General features: G+C 41.9%; 3 protein-coding genes across 6 annotated transcripts in view; all 3 read right to left on the bottom strand.

Moving 5' to 3' along the window:
• Positions 1 to 6,358, bottom strand: part of LOC127616893 (guanine nucleotide-binding protein G(I)/G(S)/G(O) subunit gamma-12-like) — a 28,450-nt gene extending 22,092 nt beyond the window's left edge. The window contains exons 1-2 of one of the 2 annotated variants that reach the window (XM_052088707.1): positions 6,140 to 6,358; positions 5,956 to 6,058 (exon numbers count right to left, since the gene is read on the bottom strand). The gene's annotated coding sequence lies outside the window, so the exon portion shown is untranslated. The remainder of the gene's footprint in view (positions 1 to 5,955; positions 6,059 to 6,139) is intronic. The other variant, XM_052088706.1, reaches the window with a different exon arrangement.
• A 3,531-nt stretch (positions 6,359 to 9,889) lies between these two features.
• mcoln3a (mucolipin TRP cation channel 3a) lies at positions 9,890 to 15,007 on the bottom strand. Of its 2 annotated transcripts, none has more exons than XM_052046072.1 (12): positions 13,819 to 15,007; positions 13,582 to 13,749; positions 13,352 to 13,505; positions 12,923 to 13,004; positions 12,754 to 12,850; positions 12,578 to 12,677; positions 12,397 to 12,506; positions 11,706 to 11,855; positions 11,143 to 11,244; positions 10,929 to 11,051; positions 10,507 to 10,713; positions 9,890 to 10,218 (listed from the first exon to the last, which is right to left on the bottom strand). In XM_052046072.1, the coding sequence occupies exons 1-12, from the start codon at positions 14,044 to 14,046 to the stop codon at positions 10,063 to 10,065; spliced, it is 1,677 nt and encodes a 558-aa protein (XP_051902032.1). In that variant the 5' UTR covers positions 14,047 to 15,007; the 3' UTR covers positions 9,890 to 10,062. The 2 variants fall into 2 exon arrangements, with proteins under 2 accessions (XP_051902032.1, XP_051902031.1); XM_052046071.1 differs by having other exon boundaries at positions 9,891 to 10,218; positions 12,397 to 12,509; positions 13,819 to 15,006.
• Positions 15,008 to 15,367: 360 nt separating this feature from the next.
• bcl10 (BCL10 immune signaling adaptor) lies at positions 15,368 to 19,374 on the bottom strand. Of its 2 annotated transcripts, XR_007958802.1 has the most exons (4): positions 19,092 to 19,374; positions 18,229 to 18,517; positions 17,435 to 17,943; positions 15,368 to 17,324 (listed from the first exon to the last, which is right to left on the bottom strand). XR_007958802.1 is itself a non-coding variant. In XM_052046074.1 (3 exons), exons 1-3 carry the CDS (start codon positions 19,140 to 19,142, stop codon positions 17,567 to 17,569), a joined length of 717 nt encoding a protein of 238 aa, XP_051902034.1. In that variant the 5' UTR covers positions 19,143 to 19,374; the 3' UTR covers positions 15,368 to 17,566. The 2 variants fall into 2 exon arrangements, 1 of the variants encoding a protein (XP_051902034.1); XM_052046074.1 differs by having other exon boundaries at positions 15,368 to 17,943.
• Between the last annotated feature and the right edge of the window lie 302 nt (positions 19,375 to 19,676).

Below are 19,676 nucleotides of genomic sequence, written 5' to 3'. Positions count from 1 at the left end.
CACCAATCACCCTCTACACTCATAAATTCTTAATGTGTGTACTAGTGTCCCACTAGACACAAGATATGTGCTATCGCTACTGATTAAGTGACATGCTAAACAAAGAGCATGTGTGTATTGTGTATTTCAAACAACTACATCACTAGCTTAATGCCAATAAACAATGCAAAACTCCTTTGACAGGCTAACCAATAGCATCAATGTTGTGGTGTTTCCAACCTTTAAGCAATGGATATCTGAACAGAAATGATACAGCTAATATGCAAACAGCTAATATAACAATACCTTTGTGCATGTATTATTTATCCTCTGACAAAGATTATTTGGGCATTACTAAGCAGTTGTGACCTTCATTCATGTCTATCGGTCTGATTTTACTGCCCACTGGTGGCCGAGGCACACACGCCTATGGTACAACAACAAATGAATCATCAATGACTCAAAGTACAATATTGTAGTGTGCTATTTTATTTTATTTTTTTAATCAAATTCGGCCTCGGTGGACTCAGTTTTCCCACCGCTGTTTCTAAAATGAACTGTCAATATCCTCACACAAAAAGACACGCGGCATCATTGACGTGTTGCATCACTGTTTCTTTCACAGTTGACGAGACGACGTCGACCTGATACGGTGCAAAATGAAAGCCGCCACGGCTTGTTCTTTCTTTTCTTACCCATTTGAGAGGGTTGCTACGGCAACACTTCCGGACTGGCTTGCTGACTCTATAAATCTGAGGTTGATGTCAGCCTGATTAGGGGGCAGGTGCTACAAACATGTTTCTTCGCGCGTAAAGTTTCCTCAACAATAATTCAGTGCAATTTATGCTTCAAACATAAATTTCAGACATGAGCAGCAGAGCACAATGACAAATGTATTTGCTTAGTTTAACATTTCGGAGTGTCGATGTCAAGTCACTTGGCCTATTCTGGGCAAATTAAGACTTCCAGTAAAGCTTGGTATTCCGTGAACGCACGTGTTCCGTTGCCAAACCGACAGTAGGGTGTGACTGTCTCACCATTCACCACCACTCCTCTAAGTACATCTGCTCCTAGCTACGGAGGAATTCAAGCAAAAGCCAACTGCTGGAGGCTAAAGCTTGTGACTAGCAACACAAATAATGCACATACTTTTATTTTATTAGGATTAAGTGTAGCAGATCAGTTCACAAGGATCCCAGTATTAAATCCTGATGGTTGGTTGTTGCTTTCTTCTTCTTTTTTTTTCCTCCATGTAATTTTTCACCGTATCGGCATTCAAAGCCTGGAGTCGGAATCAAATCCAGTTGTTTTCCACATTGATAAAACAAACATGACATTCTTGTTTGTTTTATGAATAGCATTCAATTGTAAAAAGTCAACTCAAACAAGCATTCGGAGGCAACATTCAAAACACTCTCCCAGTCATCAACAACAAACAAACAAAACAAGCTCAATTTATACGATACATAAATATAAGAAAACATAACTACTGACTTGGTGAAACACGACCTGAAGAAAATAACCCAGAAATTATGGGACAGTAGAAAAAAAACACATACCTCTGTTCAAATGCCAGGTTTTTGTGAGCCAAAAATAAGGCCAAGAAAGATAATTTCAAAACTTTTTTATGTATTTTATGTATAAGTACACGATAAATGTGAACTAAAACCGGTACAACTATAGAGGAAAAAAAATCTTTTGGAGAGTGAAAATAAAACAACTAAGATATCGGCGTTTCACAAGTGTGCGTAAAATTAAGAGTCAGTACACATGCGAAGCATTCCAAGTGCCTCCGATTAACTCAAAATAAAGTTCAGTTGTTCTAGTAGGCTTTTCCTGACCGTTTCTCTTCGTAGCAGAAAATCAACACTTTTGGTTTCAATATTTCATTAAAACACAGTGGGGGGGGGGGGGGGGGAATATGCTCTGGTCAATACAGTATCTGTGTGTCACAACACTAATATGTTCACTTACTAACCACGATGTTCGAGAAGCAATCTAACACACATTCTAACCGATGGATCAAAATTATAACTTTGAAAAGATAATAATGCTCAGTTTTGATTGACAGATCCCAACAAATGTAAAACAAATTATAGTAAACTTCAGCTATGAGTGACAGATAAACAGCTCGAGGCAAATACGGTGCGCCTCTTATTTGGAGAATTGAGTAACATGTAGGGGTGGGACTATGTAAATCCCTAATCGAAGTTATTCAAGTTTCACTCGAGTCGAACGTTTCTGCTGCAAAAATGAAGCACTCGATTTGCACGGACTAGCTGTAGTTTGTTGGACTGCAACAATTTACGCTGTACTTTATACTCAGTTACCAACGTTAAAACGTCTGTACAGTAAACAAAGGCTTTATGGATGGCAATAGTTTGGACTCTGAAACAAATGATACCAACATTTTGTTTGGAAATCCATGTAAAACAAACAACAACAAAAAAGGTAAACTGGCGTTACAGAATGAATCATATTCCATAACCTATCCAGACTCCAAGTGTTGCTCTTTAACGCCTGACTGTCAGAGGCTTGCAGACAAAGCTGCCAATCGGGTCAGGCAGCATTCTGTGCCAGAGGAAGTGCAATGCGCACAACTTCCAGAAGAGCCTGTTACCCAGTAACACATTAAAGCATTGGTTACGGCCGTGTGTGCCACTTCCCACGTGATCCGAAACAGTTTGGCCATTGTGCGGCGAGCTAAACTCAGATGGCGACAAAGGCAACAGGAGCAAATTGATCCCCTCCTCAAAAAAGCTGGCCAGGGGATTTCCATCATGTTGGATGTTCATCTGTGATATCTAAGTTTGAATTTCTGACAAAGATTTTTTTTAAACATCAAATCACTCATGATGATTTATTTAAATTTTTGTTTAACCATAATGTCAAAAATTCCACGTCATGCAATATTCAACCAGCATGTTTCACGTTAATGGTCATGTGACAGTCCTACGCTGAATATTTGACACTGATTTTTTGATAGTGAGAGGAAAAAAAAACTTTAAGAGGTGAAAAAATAAATTTGTGCCAAAAATGCCACGTAAAATTTTGATTTTTTTTTTGTTTACGGAAAAAAATAAAACATCCGGCTAACCAGAGGGAAGCTAGGAAAAAGCATCCGCATTTTTCTGAAGCCATCCAAAATAGGGTCAGTCACGTTATGCTTCACTTGTCACGTAACAATGACACACTAATTTTTTTACACCAAATGTTATTACGGTACAACAAAAAACAAGGTAAAAACATTCAAAATTAAGCGGAGAAAAAAATTTGCATTATATTCAGTGTAAAAAAAAAAAAAGTTACCCAAAGTCCAAAGGCCAAATGTGACGCTCAATTGGTTACAAGACACTGCTGTGCTTAGTCTCTGAAGTCGTGAATATTTGACACCGATTTTTTTCGATGGTGAAAAAGTGGGTCAAGAAAAAAAAATATGCGTTTTGAAATTCAAATTCAAACTGATGGCATCCTGTCAAACTAATCCAATCACAAAGCAAGTCATTGCTCCCATCTTGTACACCGCTCTTTGTCTTACTAATCAATTTACATGCATCCCACGTTATAGAAACCCCTGCCAACCAAAAGCGAGCCTATTCAAATGCAAGCCATCCCACCAAAGCCTACAAGAGAGCTAATGAGGGCAGAAACTGGACTTTTAGGGTCAAAGGCCACGTTTTTACCGGGAGCCATAAGATGTTGCTGTTCAAAACAAGGGGACAAAAATAAACACCCTCATGAATGTTGACATTTTCTTTTTTGTGTGTGTGTGTGTGTGTGTGTGTGTGCGCGCGTGCGCGAATACAGAGACAAGCATTTGTTCAAAAGGCATCACACACCAGGCAGACTCATGACCAGAACCTGATGGCATCAAACAAGAGAGCTGTTCATTTCCAGTGCAATGTTCCCCAGCAATATCGCAGAATTACAATCAATCAATCCGGATGGAGTTTTTGTAGTATACGGGCAATCCCCAACTGAACAACATTCAAACTACAATTTCAAGACATAGGAACTTTGTTGAAACGTTTAATACATGCCACCGGCGATCACGGTTGGTTTTCCGCGCTGCAACGAGGTGCAACAATGAGGCGCTCTAGAACAGCCACGCCTGGGAAGATGCATTTTCAAGGTGTAAGCATTGCTAGCTAGCTAATTGCATGTCACGATTTTGCAAGCTAACCGCTGAAATGCTCAAATTCTTATACAATGGGTGAGGGATGACTCATTCCAAACACCAAATTGTATCACTGGGCCTGCATTTTAGCCTTTCACCAAATTCGGAAAACTGAAATGGTGAAAAACAGTTTAACGCCAAGTTTCCACAATCGAGTACGGAGCAGTTCTCGGTGTTTGCACAGTTTTAGCAATTATCTTCTAGCATGCATAATGTATTTGGAAGCACTTCTATGAACTGCGGGTGGTCTGGAAGACACCCCCTTTAACAGAGGGTGGTTTCGCTGTACAATTAAAAATGGCACACCGTGTTCCCGCTACTACCCAGGCTAGAACCTGCATGTTTATGTGCGTGTTTACCTCCCTTCACTGTATTGCGAGCCTTATTCTTCTCATGCATATGAGTCATAACACTGTAATTCATACCAACAATGTGTGCATGTCAGCATGAAGACAGGAAGTGAGTGTGTGAGTGAGCGAGCGAGCGAAATCCTCAGCGTCCACTCCACTCCCGATGCTGGCCATGGTGTGAGAAAAGGCTTTGACGGCAGTGAATGGAGTACTAATGAGTATGCTTTACCAACTGTCCATCTCGATTTTCAAATCTGTATGAAGCCACGCACATGCACCAAAAAGTTTCAATTAAAAATGCTCAATAACCTATACGCATAAACTTAATTTGACCTTCTTTCGAATGCACGTCCGACGGGACAAGGAGCTGAGCTGCGAAATTCCGTCCAAATGGGTGTTTGATCCAAGAATGGACCAATAAACTCAAACAGGATTATCTCAGAGGGAAGTGGCCATTGAGAGTGTCACAATGTCATCAACAGGTTGCAACAGAGATCCAGATAGACTGTAAGACTCACAGAAAGGAATAGAAATTGATTTATTGATTAAAATCAAGCTGCTTTACATCAAATGTAAAGTCAGAGGTTGGTTTAAATGCAGTGATGCATTTACTTGCAAGTGCCCCAATTTAGGAGTTTTTCTAAATACACGCAAACACTTGGTCGATATTATTCTTTGTGCTGTGAGTTGAAACCTGAGGGACATTGAAAACAAAACTTTAGAGTAGTTAGAGCACTGTAATGCCCTCACAGTTGGTTTAAGGAGAGCCATATGTCACCAGTGCGTTTTCAGTCGTGCATTAAATGGGCCAAATTGCCCAACACACAAATACAAAAGGAGAACACTGGAAAGGAGCTGCAGTAGGCCACAACTCACGCCTAGATGCTCACACACAGAATATCGACTCCAGCTACTGACATGAGTCACTCGGCTGTGTCCCTCAAAGGCACAAGCACATGATGTGCAGCAATAACATGTCTTAAAACTTGTTTATTTACATTATTTTATTTTGGAGTATGTTTTATTTCATTATTTCCAAGCAAATACAGCGCTATTTGTATTTTGTTTTGTTTTTTTTAAACACAAATAGGGTTTTTTTCCCCCCCCTAGACGTTCATGGAATTTCAAATGATTTCAAAGCGGGTGGACAGTAAGTCAAGGTACCGTTGAATCTCGAAATGATTCGTGGAACACACGGATTTACTTTCCAGAAGACACAAACAGTGAGAAGCCTGCAAGGAATACAATACAGTACTCACAAGGCCCCGGCACAGCCTTTAGCTTCCAACGCTCACTTGTTGAATGCGTCAATAAGTCACATTTCAAAGATTGGTTTGACAAGATTAGGACTAAAAAACAAGGGCTGTTGTTGCATAAGAAGCCAATGTGAGTTTGCCTCATTAAACAAGTGGCATGAAACAAGGCGATCATGTCTAAGGACTGTCTTACCTGGCCGAGGTGGTTTACGTGCACTCAGGTCTTTCCGTGTCTCCTTGCACCGAGTCGAGCTGTATCCGTCAACACGCGCTGGGAGGAGACCTTTCCCTCGGCTCTGTAGCACAATGTCACAACTACTCAACTGCCCACCAAACGTGCTTACGACACACAGTAGACTGCCAGCTGTTAAACGGACATGAAACACACACTGCCCACTTGAAAGCTGTAGAGTCGCGCTTTCACTTTCCGCTGACGTTTGCTGATAACAATTGACAACTTTGGACTTTCCCCACCCTTTTTTTTTAAAACGCAAACCAATACGAGTCCCCGTCTCCGCTTCTTTTCCTCCTCCGACCGACAGGGTGCTTCGAGACGACAACACCCGAATGTTGACGGGAGGAGAGGCGGTCCAAAGGCAGACTGGCGGATGTTGGCGAGCGAGTTAGCAGTTGGCGGATGCACTGCTTCCTTGTAATATTTTCAGAATAAGACTATAGTCTGTTTAGAAATGTCGGTAGCGGGACCTTCAGTGGAGACTTACCCGACGTACAGCAAGTGACGGGGTGTGGGTGTAATTGGAGGGTAAAGGAGGAGGGTATCAAGGCTATTTCAGGTGTTCCGTCATTCAAAAGCTATTCATACCACCACTCCAAATTCTTCAGAAAATGTTGATGAACATTCTTTGTATGTTCCCCATGGAAAACTGGGCAAAATGTGAGGGAAAATAACGTAAAAATCGGGGGAGTGGGGAGACTAAGGTAAATTATCTGGACTGATACCTGGGAGTAGGTAAACCCCTGTAGCTCTGCCAGTGCATAACCAACTCTTTAAAAAAATAATAATTCACATCGCGGTGCAGCATTAACCCTGGGCATAGTGGCTGTGGTGAGGGAAGTTGGGAGAATACTTCAAAGACCTCCTCAATTTCACCCACACAACAGCTTTTGAGGAAGTAGATCCTGGGGACAGCTAGCTTCGATCACTGGTGATCGGACATCAAGGTCCCGCCATTGGCCAACGCCCAGCTCCCACTGCACCCACACCATTGGCCCCTCCCACCGGTGATGAGCCCAGAGGAAGAAGGACCCAGGTACATTCTCGGGCTGTGCCTGCCCAACCCTCAAGGTTGCAGGCCTGACCATCCAACACTCGCCATTGACCCCTACCCCGAGAGCGAGGCCGCGGTGACCGGACAATGAAAAATGAGGTCCATTGGTTGTAGCGGTCCCTCAAATATGGCCCATGGGTGACCCTGCCAGGGGCATAAATCCCCAGACAACTTTTAGAATCATTGGGAGACAAAAACCGCCCCGCCACGATAGGGTGACGGCTCACAGAGGACTATATGTGAACCTATATATAATTATATAATTAATTAAACTGTTAAAAAAAAAAGAAATACAATAACATTAACGAACCGTTAATTGGATACATTACTTTAATCTGATAAACTGTCTGGAAACAACAACGTGTAATCACTCGTCATACACGTCATACACTCGTTACTGATATCAATGGAGATATGAGATAAAGAGTTCGTGATATGTTCAATCACATGTTCAGTTAACGTGGCTCCTGCCTCTCTTACGGGGCCCTCCGGCATTGGACCTCCAGCGCCTTAGGGCGTCTCCTTATGGTAATTATTTCCCCCAGGGTGAGACGTCTTCGTTGCACTAAAAAAAAAGGCATACCAAAGATGTCATTCATTTAATGTGGATTACTATGTTGTTGTTGTGTGCTATTGACTGTATACATAACAGCAAGCATTTGGGGCACTTGCACAAGCCAAATAAAGAGCAATTGTCACCAAAATTATTTATACAATTAAAAAAAACAGATGTATTTCTTTCAACACAATCAACACAGACATTAATACAATTATGAAAAAAGGGCAGCAGATAGATTTTTTTTTTCCATCCATCCGTTATCAAAACCGTTTGGTCATCACGAGAGTAGCGGGCATGCTGGAGCCTATCCCATATGTCTTCGGGCAGTAGGCAGGGTGGACCCTGAACTGGTCATTAGCCAATCTCAGGGCACACATTGACAAACACAATCATTTTCATCTACTGGAGTGCAAAATGGCGTGTGCTTGAGCACCGCCTAGTGGCTCTGTGTGCCCATGCCAGGAAAAATAGTAGCAAACATGGAGGACATGAGTAAGATATGAAAACCGAAAAGGGGAACATAACAGGCAGGCGAACATAACAGGCAGGCTTCAAGTGTTTAAGTGTCGGGTGACTGACCCTCGTGTCCCCATCAAATCCCCATCCTTGTGAATGAATGCAAGTGTTGTCACCTCTGGTGCCAGAAGGCCTTGAACCTCCATTTTGGCTCCGAAGAGACTCCCCAGAGTAATGTGGTGGCTGGGAGTCGAACACGGGCGTGTCCCCGACCACTGACCACTCAGAGTTCCCATCCGGGAGCGGCCTGTTGTTGATCGGGTCGAAGTTGTAGGGGTCCATGAACTCCCGCAGGTCACCCATGCTGGACATGGGTGGTGGAATGTGGTCCTGTGGCTGCGCCTCGACCCGCTCCGGCGGCGGACTTGCATTGGAAAGGCGTTTGTTTGACATTTTGTTGCCCAAAATCTGAAATCCCAATTCCTCTCCAAGTCACAGCGAGAATTCACTATGAGCAACGTCTTCGCTAAAACTGGTGTTTAAAAATGGACAGAATGAGATTGCTTTGATGGCAAAATATTTCGCAAAGATCAGTTGTGAGATCATAGAGAGAAAAAGAAAGCAGCCAATTAGATTGCGTTCACGTTCACTATTTGTATCCTATAAAGGGATTACTGCGTTTTGCAGCGATATACTGTACTAACTTGCAAATATTTAAAAAAAATACTTTTTTTTTTTGTTTTATAAGGGCCCAAGCGGACATTTTAAGGGCCTAAAATCACATCAAACTTTGTATACAAAACGGGTCTGGCAAAAAAATATATATCTTAAAATTCCAACTCCCATTTTATGTTATTAATGTTTGACATAATATTGTCACCTTCTTAAAATAATAGCCTGAGTCATATTTTTGCATAGAAAAAAGTATTAGTGAGCCTTAAACATCTCATGATGATGGCTGCCTCTGCTAAAAATCGGCTACATCCTTTAAAACAGATAATATGAATCAATGAATTTATTTTTTTTTCCCCAAGATGACGCCCGAGTAGGCAGCCTTCGGCAAGTGCTCTTCAAGAGCCTTGCTTTTTTTGTTCTTTTTTGCTGTTTTTGTCTTTTGTTTTGTCACATGTTGCTTGTTGTTTCATTGTGTGGACCTGATATGGACTATTTTCAGCGCTTTTTGGCCACGACATTCGTCAAAGGAGCAGTATCTGTGCTTGGTGGTTGCGCCTTCTCGGCAGCACGCCTGTACCAGCACAGATTTTGATTGGGAGGAATGTCGGCGCCATTGACTGTCGGTGCTGGACAGACCTGGGGCGCTTGTGTTTTTTGCGCCAGTAATGGGCAGCATTTTTCACAACCCCGATTTGTTCAGTGGCTATGTCAGCGCTGTTGGACAGTTGGCGTTGGTGCGGCTGGATGGATGGCCGCTGAAGTTGAGGATGAGGAGAGAGGAGCGTTGGCGAAGAGCGCCGATGCGTATTTGGAACCGTGAGTCGCCGCTTGGAATTGAAATGGATTTCCATGGGACAGGAGAAGTGAACCAATCTCTTTTTTCGTCAATGGATGCTACAGCTTCTTGTTGACTTTGAAACTTAGCTTGTAGCCGACGTGTGCACATTTTGAGCATGACGTTTCTGATCCACTGGTTAAAGGACACTTTGATTCTCTCCTCTTTCATCTCAAACTGCTTCAAACAACAAAGCGTGTGATGGAAAAGTGCTTAGAACTGCATGACTGCCCGTGTTTTATGTTATGTGTTGTGTTTATTATTTTACTTTATGTTAACTGTTTTGTAAAAAGCGCTTTGTTACAGCTGCCGCTGTTGTGAAAGCGCTATATAAATCAGCATATATTGTATTGTATTGTATTGTATTGTATTGTATTGTATTGTATTGTATTGTATTGTATTGTATTGTAATAAGACTTGTAGTCTGGCGTTCTATCAACAGTTTGATTCCAAAATTGATCGATTACAACAATGGGCAACCAGAAGTCAAGTCTTCTTCCTGCAGCCACAGCAAAAGCAAGACAGTAGGCAGCAGGAAAGAGATTCCTCGTCTGTTTGGTAGCGGCCGGACTCGGGCTCGTCTCTGCACTCGGCTATGAAGGCCTGGAGTTGAGACACGGGAGCTTTTTCTTGCTGGTGATGCTGCAGTGTGGAACCAGTTTGAAAATCAGCTTGGGGTCATTTCAATTCAGTTTGCGGTGTGGAACCTCCAAAGTTTACTTTACTTGGGTGGAAAAAAATGGGACCATCATGTATTTTGCCTTTTCTCCACTTTCTGTGTGTGTGTGTTGTTTTTGTTGATATACTGTATATGTTTATCTGTTCATCTCACTAGCACATTGTGAAAGTATTAGCACCCCCTGGAAATTCGACCAACTCGGAAGTCATCCGACTTTTGAGGTTCCACTGTCTTTCTGGCGAGATTCTGACCTTGATAGTCTCGTAGGTGTCCGTGATGAGCGCGATGAAGAGGCTGAGCACCATGTAGATGAAGAGGGAGATGAAGGAGTAGAGGTAGAGGCGACTGAAGAGCCACACCATGTAGCCGTTTTCGGGCATCTTCATAAAGGTTGCGTACATGTCGTCGCCATTGACCAATGAGAAGAGGCACTCGGTCACTTTGTCGAGCGTTCGAAACTGGGACAGAGCATTCGGTTGGTGAGGATCTTTGACAGACTTTAGTAGTACGCCACACACCAAAAGAGCTGAAGAACACGTGCTGATTATTTTCTTCAAGTGCGTGGGTGTGTGTTTGTGTGTGTGTGTGTGTGGGGGGGGGATCTCTTGTTGTTTGACATGTTCGAAATGAGTATGCGTGTAATTCGCTTAAGAGAACTGCCTCGAGGACCTACTTTGTCGTGGTACGGCCCAAGCACAATCCAGCCGCAGAAACAGTAGCCGAGGTAGATCATGGCAGCGCAGCAGCAGAATCGGATCACATTTGGGAAAGCTGCTCTTAAAGTCAAGATAAGGATCTGTTTATAAAAAAAATATATACATGTAAATATTCATTTTCTATTTCTTCTCACAAAAGCTTGTATTTTGTCCAAATGATAACGCTCTTACATTGTATTTCTTGAAGAAACCAAGGTACCGAATCACACCCACCCACACCATCATGGTTGCCGTGCCCAGCAAGATGCTGCACTCATCGTAACTTGTCATGAACTGAAAAAAAAAATGACGACACCATTAACACAGCAAACATGGTCACGGGTGAACAAGTCTTGGACGATGCGCGGTCAAATGATGCGCACGAGCGGAGTTTGCCTTCTTTTGGTATTTTCGCAGATGCGCTGAATAAGAAAGGGTCATTTGCGCCGTTGTGGGCGCTAACACAGTCAACTTGCTTCCCGGCCAATGGAAATGGATAAAAATAATAATGCGTTCAATGAAATGATTCCACAATGATTCAGAAGGTGTAAAAGAAAACACCTTCAGTCCACAACCATATTCTGAAAAATGCACAAATATTTACGCTTGAGGGCACATTCGGTGAGTACAAAAATAGAGCCCAATGGTTTTTTTTCCCCTTTCCCATGCTAAACCCACCTAAAAAGTATTTATAAAAACACATTTCTTACCAGTCCTGCGCACCAACTAATAAACGGTTATGAGCGAAAACACACCTTTGTCTGTATTCCGATCTTCAGAGCTGAGCCGGCGATGGTCAGAGTGTCGCTGACAATGATGAGGATGTACCAGCCATTCACAAACTCCATGCGGTCTGACATGGTCACAATTCTATTGTAGTATGCGTGGAAGAACGTGTTGAACTCCTACAGGGAGTATATACAATGAATAGAGAAAAAATTGTGATCTGGAACAGACATACCGGTAGGATTCTCAAAATGAACACACAATGACCTCCTGAGAAATTTATTTTTTGTTTTGTTGTCCTTTCTGGGTCTGTCAGTGATATCTGGTGTATTTTGGGAAAGTGTACGAGCACTCATGAACTAAAAAGTGTTAGAATAAGCAATTTTGTGTCAGCTGGAGGCCAGTGGAAATGGCTGAACTGACCCAGACTCATTTAAGAGACCGTTTATGTTTTGGTGCTGCTATTTTGGTTAGCAACAGATTTTAAATGGGATCAACAGTTAAAGATGTCAACGATAGTTTCTATGAGCTACATAATTTATAGATGGTTACTACATATTCTTTTTTTTATTATTTGTGAATTAAAAAAGGACGCCTAATCAAACCAAATGGTACAATTGCCTAATATCGACGCACGTGGCGTCTATTATGACGCCGGCGTCGATAACCACGGGGGGTCCGTCTCGATGATAATTGCTGTGTTGTGTCGCCGTCACTCACAAACTGGAGCTGGATGCCATTGACGACAGAACGCACGCAGAGGATCAGTGAGGTGAAACAGGCGAGGATGACCGCGGAATCGAAGAAGAGAAGCGGGTAGTCGTTTTCACCTGCTATAAACACAGACTATCGGTGAACGGCGGCTGATTGAATTTGACAGCAAAACGCGTTTTGACCTCACAAGTGCCCTCCACGTTCCAGTCTCGGCATTCGTTGATGGTGACGTCGTTTCCGACTGCCACTTTTATATTTCCGCTGTGAGCGTGGTTATCAAACGTGATCTGTAGAAAAATGCCAAGCGGGTGAGTTAGTGTCGTTTCGTTTTGCCATTCGACAGTGGCATCGGTGGGTACTGACCACCACGTGGAAGACGTAACAGTCGGGAAGCTCGTGGTGCCTCACGGTCTGCAGATTGATCGTTTTCAGGGTAAAGTAAACGTTGACTGACAGCAGCCTGAACACAAAGAATCCACGAGTGGGTAGGCAACTGAACACTTTTATAGGCATGCATTATGTTCATAATTACCTCCTAAAGTCCAAAGAGAAGTTCAGAGGCGTCGCCAGACTGCCATTGTCCAGTGACCGCACAGGGTAGATGGCAATGCAATCTTGAGTATGAAATCACGATATCAGCCGCAGTCGTTCCTCTGATAAACATCAACTTTTGTGTGTGCGTGTGTGTGTGTGTGTATGTGGAAGCCACACTTGAATCATCCACTTTTTGGATTATTTTCCATTCGTGCAATGACTCAGATGCCATGAATATAAAAAGCATGATGAGGTTCTTTATAAAGCGCATTCAAGTCGTTTCTTTCTTTCATGCTTAATAAAAGCAGCATCACAGTCTCCCATATTATAATGAACAATAACAATATTTACAAAAATCCATTATTTCATCCAAAAATGCACATCTCTCATTTGGCGAATATAAGCAGTGTAGTAAATGAAATGTTACCGGTATCAATGCGCGGATCAATGTAGAAGGTCTCGTTTCCGGGGTCAATGTTGCTGTTCCTGTAAAACTCTTGGCAGACCAACAGAGGCGTGTACTCGCCATCAATCTTCTCATACGCCAGATTGCCTACTGTCAGGTTTTGGAGGTTGATGTACTGCAACGGGAGAATACCAACAAGAACTGAAATCTTGCTACGACACAAAGACTCGTCAAGGTTTCGCTGAATTTACACTGTTGATGATGTAGTAGATGTGATCGTACACGTCCGTTTTAGTGTGCAAAACGTGCCCTCCTAGCTGGTGGTCCTTGTACCCTTTCAGGAAGAGATGTCGGAATGTCATCAGGTTTTCATCTTTGAAGGTGACCATCATCTCATTGCTCAGTCCGAATGAGACCAGCTGAAAAAGAACACATTGAAAGATAAGGAAATGATCCGCGCTTCATTCTAAGCAGCCCAGATGCTGTACCTGGGCGGTGATGAGGGCGATTTTTAATATTTGTAGCATCAACTTCCACGGCTTGCGGCCCCGGGCTTTGTACTTCTGGCAAGGGTTCATGAAGAAGTACTTGAGCCTGCGCCTCAGATCCTCTACCACCCTGGGGTCCATGTTGGGGGTGCGAAGGCTCCATCTGCAGCGGCCGTTGGTACTCCTTTCCTCAAAACGGGCAACCAAAAGGGGCTCGGACTCCTCCATGGGAGCGTACGCAGCCGGACGTTACCGAAGCTTCAATGTGCAGACACAACGCAGATCACGTTAGAGAATGGCTCCATCATTCCAGTCATTCTGATGTTTATCAAACTGGTTTTCCAACATTACCTCTCAACATCATGAAGACTACACCAAATTCAATAATTAAGACAACTTTTAAATTTCAAACGAAAGCTTTTTTTTTTTTACGATAGAATTGTGCCGAGCAGTGTGGCAATACATTGAGTTTTAAACAAGTGGACCAGAAACTCTAAATCTGATCCTTAAGTCATCGATATCACTGATGTTCCAAACTGTTGCATCATCAAACTCCCAGAATTAAGGATATACAAATTCCACAGACGAAACTAACATCATAAATGTTTCACAGCGTCACAAATTTAAAAAGCACTCATGCTGACAGTCATCAGATATTAAACAGTTTGCGAACCGGAACACATTGAAGATAAAAATAAGGATTACACTGGTAATGATAAGATGTGACTTACCTAACTAAAAGTGACTGCACATCGGTTGGGGCAGCTTACACGACAGTGCTCTCTAACTGCCACAACAGTGACTCTGATAGCTCTGCGTCATGTTCAGCTTTTCCAGTTATGGAATTTCCATTTAACATTTTGGAAAAAAAGAAAAAAAAAAGAAGAACTATAGGACATGGGTTATTGTTTGCCTCCAGACACAGATGCAGTATGCGGCACTTAAAAGCAACCTTAAATTATAACGTCTCATTTTTTTGTGTTACTCTATCATATGAAATGTATATCTAGCTGTTACATTGTTATACATTTTTGATATACGCATTCCTTCTTTAAAAACACCAATGTGCACGCATACTTTCTTTTTAAGGGAAAATATTGTGTTTTGCTGCATGCGCCACACACACGGATCGCTATATCAGAAGTTGGCAAACATTTGTGCTGAAGGCCAACATTTGACTTTTAAAACAGACAAATGGGCTGGGTCATTCCTAGATGAGGTTAAAAAAATTGAGTAGTTATGTGAAACAGATCAATTTATTTAAATCCCACAATTATAATAAACTAATATTTGCAAAATGTTATTTATGCATAATTTCATTCAAATTCATGAACCAAAAAAGAAACAAAATATTACTATTTACTAATACTGACTTCAACATAAGCATATTGAATGTGAAATGAAATTAAAATGAAAACATACATTTTAATTACGGTAACCAATTTTAGGAGCAAATGGCTAAATTATTTCTTCCTAATCCTAATATTTGTACCAACTGTCCATATTTCTGTAACGAATGATAGTTCAAGAAGAGACGTTTTAATCAGTGTTCAGTTTGTCTTGTATTTTATTGCATAACATTTCTGAGCAGACATATTAGAAAGACCTCAACCTGATTTGGCTACATTTAATGAATCTCTCCTTTGCTTTCTTTTTTTTTTTACCCAGGCACTATGTTTTCCCCACATTCTTGCCTGACAAATTGTCCATGGGTGTGAACGTGAGGGTGAATGGTCATATATATGTCCTATGATTGGCTGGCAATCAGTCCAAGGTGTACGCCAGCTCTCGCCCGCTCGGGTAGATAGATGAAATAATGCTTCCTATCCCAAAACATGTTCAGAAATGATAGTCATTATCACAAGATAAAAGAAGAACAAGCAGACTCATTTGGATACATTTAAGATGGATGAGTTTCATATCAGTATTTATAATCGAGTCTTTGACTTATGGCAGAAAAAGTGACCAAGCGGTCAGTACATTTGCCTCACAGTTCTGAAGTTTGGGGTTCAGATCTTGGCCCATGTTTTCCCTGTGCTCATGTGGGTTTCCTCCAAGTACTCTAGCTTCCTCCCATATTCATTCCCTGTTTTATCAATTTGTGGGTAATGTTTCTGACAGTGGATTGCCAAAGCCCCAGAGTCTTGGAAAAGGCTTTATAACCTCTTCCACACTGACAGATTTCAATAACTTTTTTAAAAAATTCTTTGAATTTTATTTGTGTGGTGGTTTATTTGTGTCAACAAATGTGGTGCTAGCGTGTTGTCTGTTAAATTGAACTTAGTCACAGTTACTTTGAGATTTAACAAGGAGGGGAGGGGGTGGGGGTTACTTTTTCACATAGTGACAGGTAGTTTAGGATTTTATTGTGTGCCTTAAAAATGTCATGATTTAGTTTAGGTGGCACTGTAGGGCTCCCCTGGCAGCTGCACACCTGTTGGTCATAGGTACCGGTAATCAGGGCTTTAAAAGGACTCCCAGCCCGAACACTCAGTGCCGGTCATTGTTTGCTCTTTGCTACTGTCATGTTTGTTTGTTTGCTGTTCCTTTGCTGCTGTCATGTTTGTTTTAGTAGTGTTTTGGTTATTGATAGTTTTTGTTTAAGTCACGGGTTTTGTTTGTTACTTTGTTTTGAATTTAGTTTTCTTTGTTTTAAATACAATTCTTTTCTTCTAAGTACACCCTGCTCCTGCCTGCTTTTTGGGGTCCACCACCACGCAACGTGACAAATAAATGAAATTGTCATTTAGAAACGGCATGTATTTCCTTGGGTAGTCTCTGTGTGATAAGTCCTGTGGGACAGGCACTGGCTCACCCAGGACCATCATGAGGACAAGAGCTATTGGAAATGAATGGATGGATGAATGAGTATTATTATCTCTGTAAATTTTGGAGATACAGCTCTTGTATTAAGTCTTACTCCAATATGTCTTTGTGTATAAAAAAAAATAAATAAGCAAGCGAGTGCAGAAAACACACCATATTGGTTATTTTAGGATCGGATAAAGACAATACTAATTTAAAAGTACCGTAATTATAAATCTCAGCGTAGTTTTTTTTTCTCACTTAATTTTTCAGAGATGACTCTGTTATTTGTGCATGTTTCGGTGTACTATACAGTGTAGTGACTAGTAGTTAATGCTAGGGCTGAACAATTACATTTAAAGTGTCATTAGAATGCAGTGGAAAGCAATCTTTTATTTTTATGTGGAGACTGCAATTTGGGAAGAAAAAAAGAAAAACATTTCGGTCGGTTGACTTTTATATTATGCACTGTTAAATCCTGTCAATAACATGCATTTATGCATCGTACCTTCCTGCAATTTGGGATCCTTATTTTGGGCTGTTCACACGATTTTACAGCTAAGTATGTTTTATTTTATTTGTATTTAATTTTATTGTCTGATAAATTAAGTGCAGTCCACATGTTTACATATCAAATATTTCATTAAATGTTAAATAGTCAGGTGATAAAGCCAAACATTTGTCAGCACAATTGATGTGATCTGATTTATGACTGACTGACTGATTGATTGACAGTTGCGCCACAGTTGTTGTCCAAAAACATTGCAGATTAAGTCGCAATCGTAAAAATCAAGAGGAAAAAACAAAAAACAAATAACAATTGGAATATTTTTCATTATTGTTCAGCCCTATTTTATACTTTATTAAAAAGCAGCAGGACATCTCCTTAGTGGTTGATGAGTGTACCGGATTTTTCTTTTAATGGAAACATACTAACCCTATTTTAGTAAAAGGTGCTCTGATATGACGCGGGAGTAAGACAACGTGAGCGAAGGGGTTGGAAGTTAGGGTCTGCTCCGCTGCAGGTGGACTCCGGTAACTGCTCCTCGTCCTCCTCCACGGGTACTGCGGGAGCTCCCGGTTCTCCTGGCCTGGGGAGGCTAGGGGAGGTTAAGGTGGAGGAGGAGACCACAGACTTTAGTCCGCCATCATTCGGTAGCGACGGCGCACTGGGGCAGGCGCCGACTTCAAGAGTGGAGGGGCTTTGTGATCCGTCCGGGTAGCAGAGCAAGGTGGAGTCACTTGAGAATGTACTGGAGACCTCCTGGGAGGAACATGGAGGGGTGAGGCTGCTGTTGGGTGAGGAACTGGAAGCTGCGGCTGCAGAACAACAAAAGAAATACAGGTGGATCGCAACATATGGATCGAAATATTGTTGAATAATTACTTCAATAGTTCAAGTCATAGAGTGAAAAAAAACATTCTCTGCTGTAATTGTGATTAGAATTTATAACTAACAGAAATCCAGAATTTACTATCTTGATAATAAGAGATGAATGAATGAAATATGAGTACAATATTACATCAGGCAAAAGAGAGTAATACTTCTAAACTAAGATCAGTTTGTGACAGCCCTTCATTGAATTTAAGACGTGACCTTCGAACCTCTGAGAGACTCCAGCTTCTCATTCTTGGCCTTCTGCACCTCGTCTGTGATCTTGTGGATGAGGAAGTTTTGCGAGCGCAGCTCCCGTATCGAGTCAACCAGGACGTCGAGGCCACGGGGGTTCTCGGTGAGAATGTCCAGTAGCCACCCTGTTCTTCTGGTCTGTGTGGTCTTGCTGTTGATCTCCTCAGCGTCATCCCTGGTCAAGATACGGCGGGAGCGCAGGTAGTCTAGATGGCACCGGGCCCGGATCTTCTCACAGAGGTAATGCCGCATGCGGGTCAGGACCTGGCGCACGATGTTGGAGAGTTCATTTTTTAACAATTTCCCATTGCAATTTTAAAAAGTCATAAAACAAGAATCACATTATTTAAGCATGTGGGTGGCCACACATGGTGGCAACTGCTGGGAGGCTGCGGCAACATGCCCCGATATAAATGCATGGTGAAATGGTTTTATTTTGTGTAACTGCTTCATGGCATGTGAACCATTGGCATTTGAATGGGCCGAGGCCTACTACAGAATAATAGTACGTTTGTGTGACTCTACAGGTGTACCAAATGTTCACGAAATAGGCCGACATACTCTGAACACGGTGCAGTTGCGATTTAGTACGTTCCAAATACATTTAAATCTTTTTTAAAAATCACGACTATTAAAGCATAGATTAGTATGTAGTGGCTGTACAGGTGTAACTAACGTTAATGCATTTACATAATCTGTTTTTGAAAAGGGTGTCGTGTTGGGTACGTTCCACGTTCCCTTCCCTCACTAAAAATACAAAGGCGGCGGCTTTTTCGATGTCTTTTGTTGAACGCTCAATACTACGTCGTCCATTAGGGGAGTGAGCCAGCGTACTCACGTCTTTTTTAATTTCCGCCATCTCATCTTCAGTGAGTTGAGGAACGTCCATCCTCGCGAGGATTTCAAAAAGTAAGACCCCCCCAAAAAACAAAAATAATTCCAGATGTTCCACTAAAAAACAAACACTAAACTAAGTTCCGCATTAAGGTCTTACCACAAAAAAGTTTACTTTCGAGTTTTTGTTTTATATATCAGGCTAAATCCGGAGCATTCGCTTATGTTTTTTGTTTTCAGTAAACGAACAGGGGGAAAGCCCGAACTTCCTGATTGGTTACGTCAACACGAGGCCAAGGGGGCGAACTTCAAACGTTACTCAAATTGTGATGTGGTGCAATATCATGACTCGGGGTGTCGCTGTTGGACATGTTTTTTTATATTTGATTTTTTTTAAGCAAACCGTGTTGTAGAATGGTTTGTTCGTCAGATTCCGCTACGTAAGGGGCCTTTAGTAGTTAGGTGAGAAGGGAGGTTGTTCCAGCACGTCGAGGTGCTTCCAAGAACATCGTTGTGCCAGGGTATTGTGAGTGGGTGCGTTGTCAGTGACAAAAAAAGTGAGCACTCAAGATTATAGCATTTTTTCTAG

This window comes from Hippocampus zosterae, chromosome 15 (genome assembly GCF_025434085.1).
Source record: "Hippocampus zosterae strain Florida chromosome 15, ASM2543408v3, whole genome shotgun sequence".
Taxonomy (NCBI): Eukaryota; Metazoa; Chordata; class Actinopteri; order Syngnathiformes; family Syngnathidae; genus Hippocampus; species Hippocampus zosterae.
This window is presented reverse-complemented; position numbering and strand designations above follow the sequence as displayed.

Bases quoted from the DNA above. Each gene is read 5' to 3' on its own strand.
- mcoln3a (XM_052046071.1), bottom strand. From the start codon at position 14,046: ATGGAGGAGTCCGAGCCCCTTTTGGTTGCCCGTTTTGAGGAAAGGAGT. The intron at 12,851-12,922 runs GTAATTATGAAC...CTTTGTGTTCAG, and splicing joins TTCTCTTTGGACTTTAGGAG to GCTGCTGTCAGTCAACGTTT. The intron at 10,714-10,928 runs GTAGGTCCTCGA...GCTCTGTCCCAG, and splicing joins TTGGGCCGTACCACGACAAA to TTTCGAACGCTCGACAAAGT.
- bcl10 (XM_052046074.1), bottom strand. From the start codon at position 19,142: ATGGACGTTCCTCAACTCACTGAAGATGAGATGGCGGAAATTAAAAAA. The intron at 18,518-19,091 runs GTGAGTACGCTG...ATCGTGCGCCAG, and splicing joins TGGCGGAAATTAAAAAAGAC to GTCCTGACCCGCATGCGGCA. The intron at 17,944-18,228 runs GTTCGAAGGTCA...GTTGTTCTGCAG, and splicing joins GAAGCTGGAGTCTCTCAGAG to CCGCAGCTTCCAGTTCCTCA.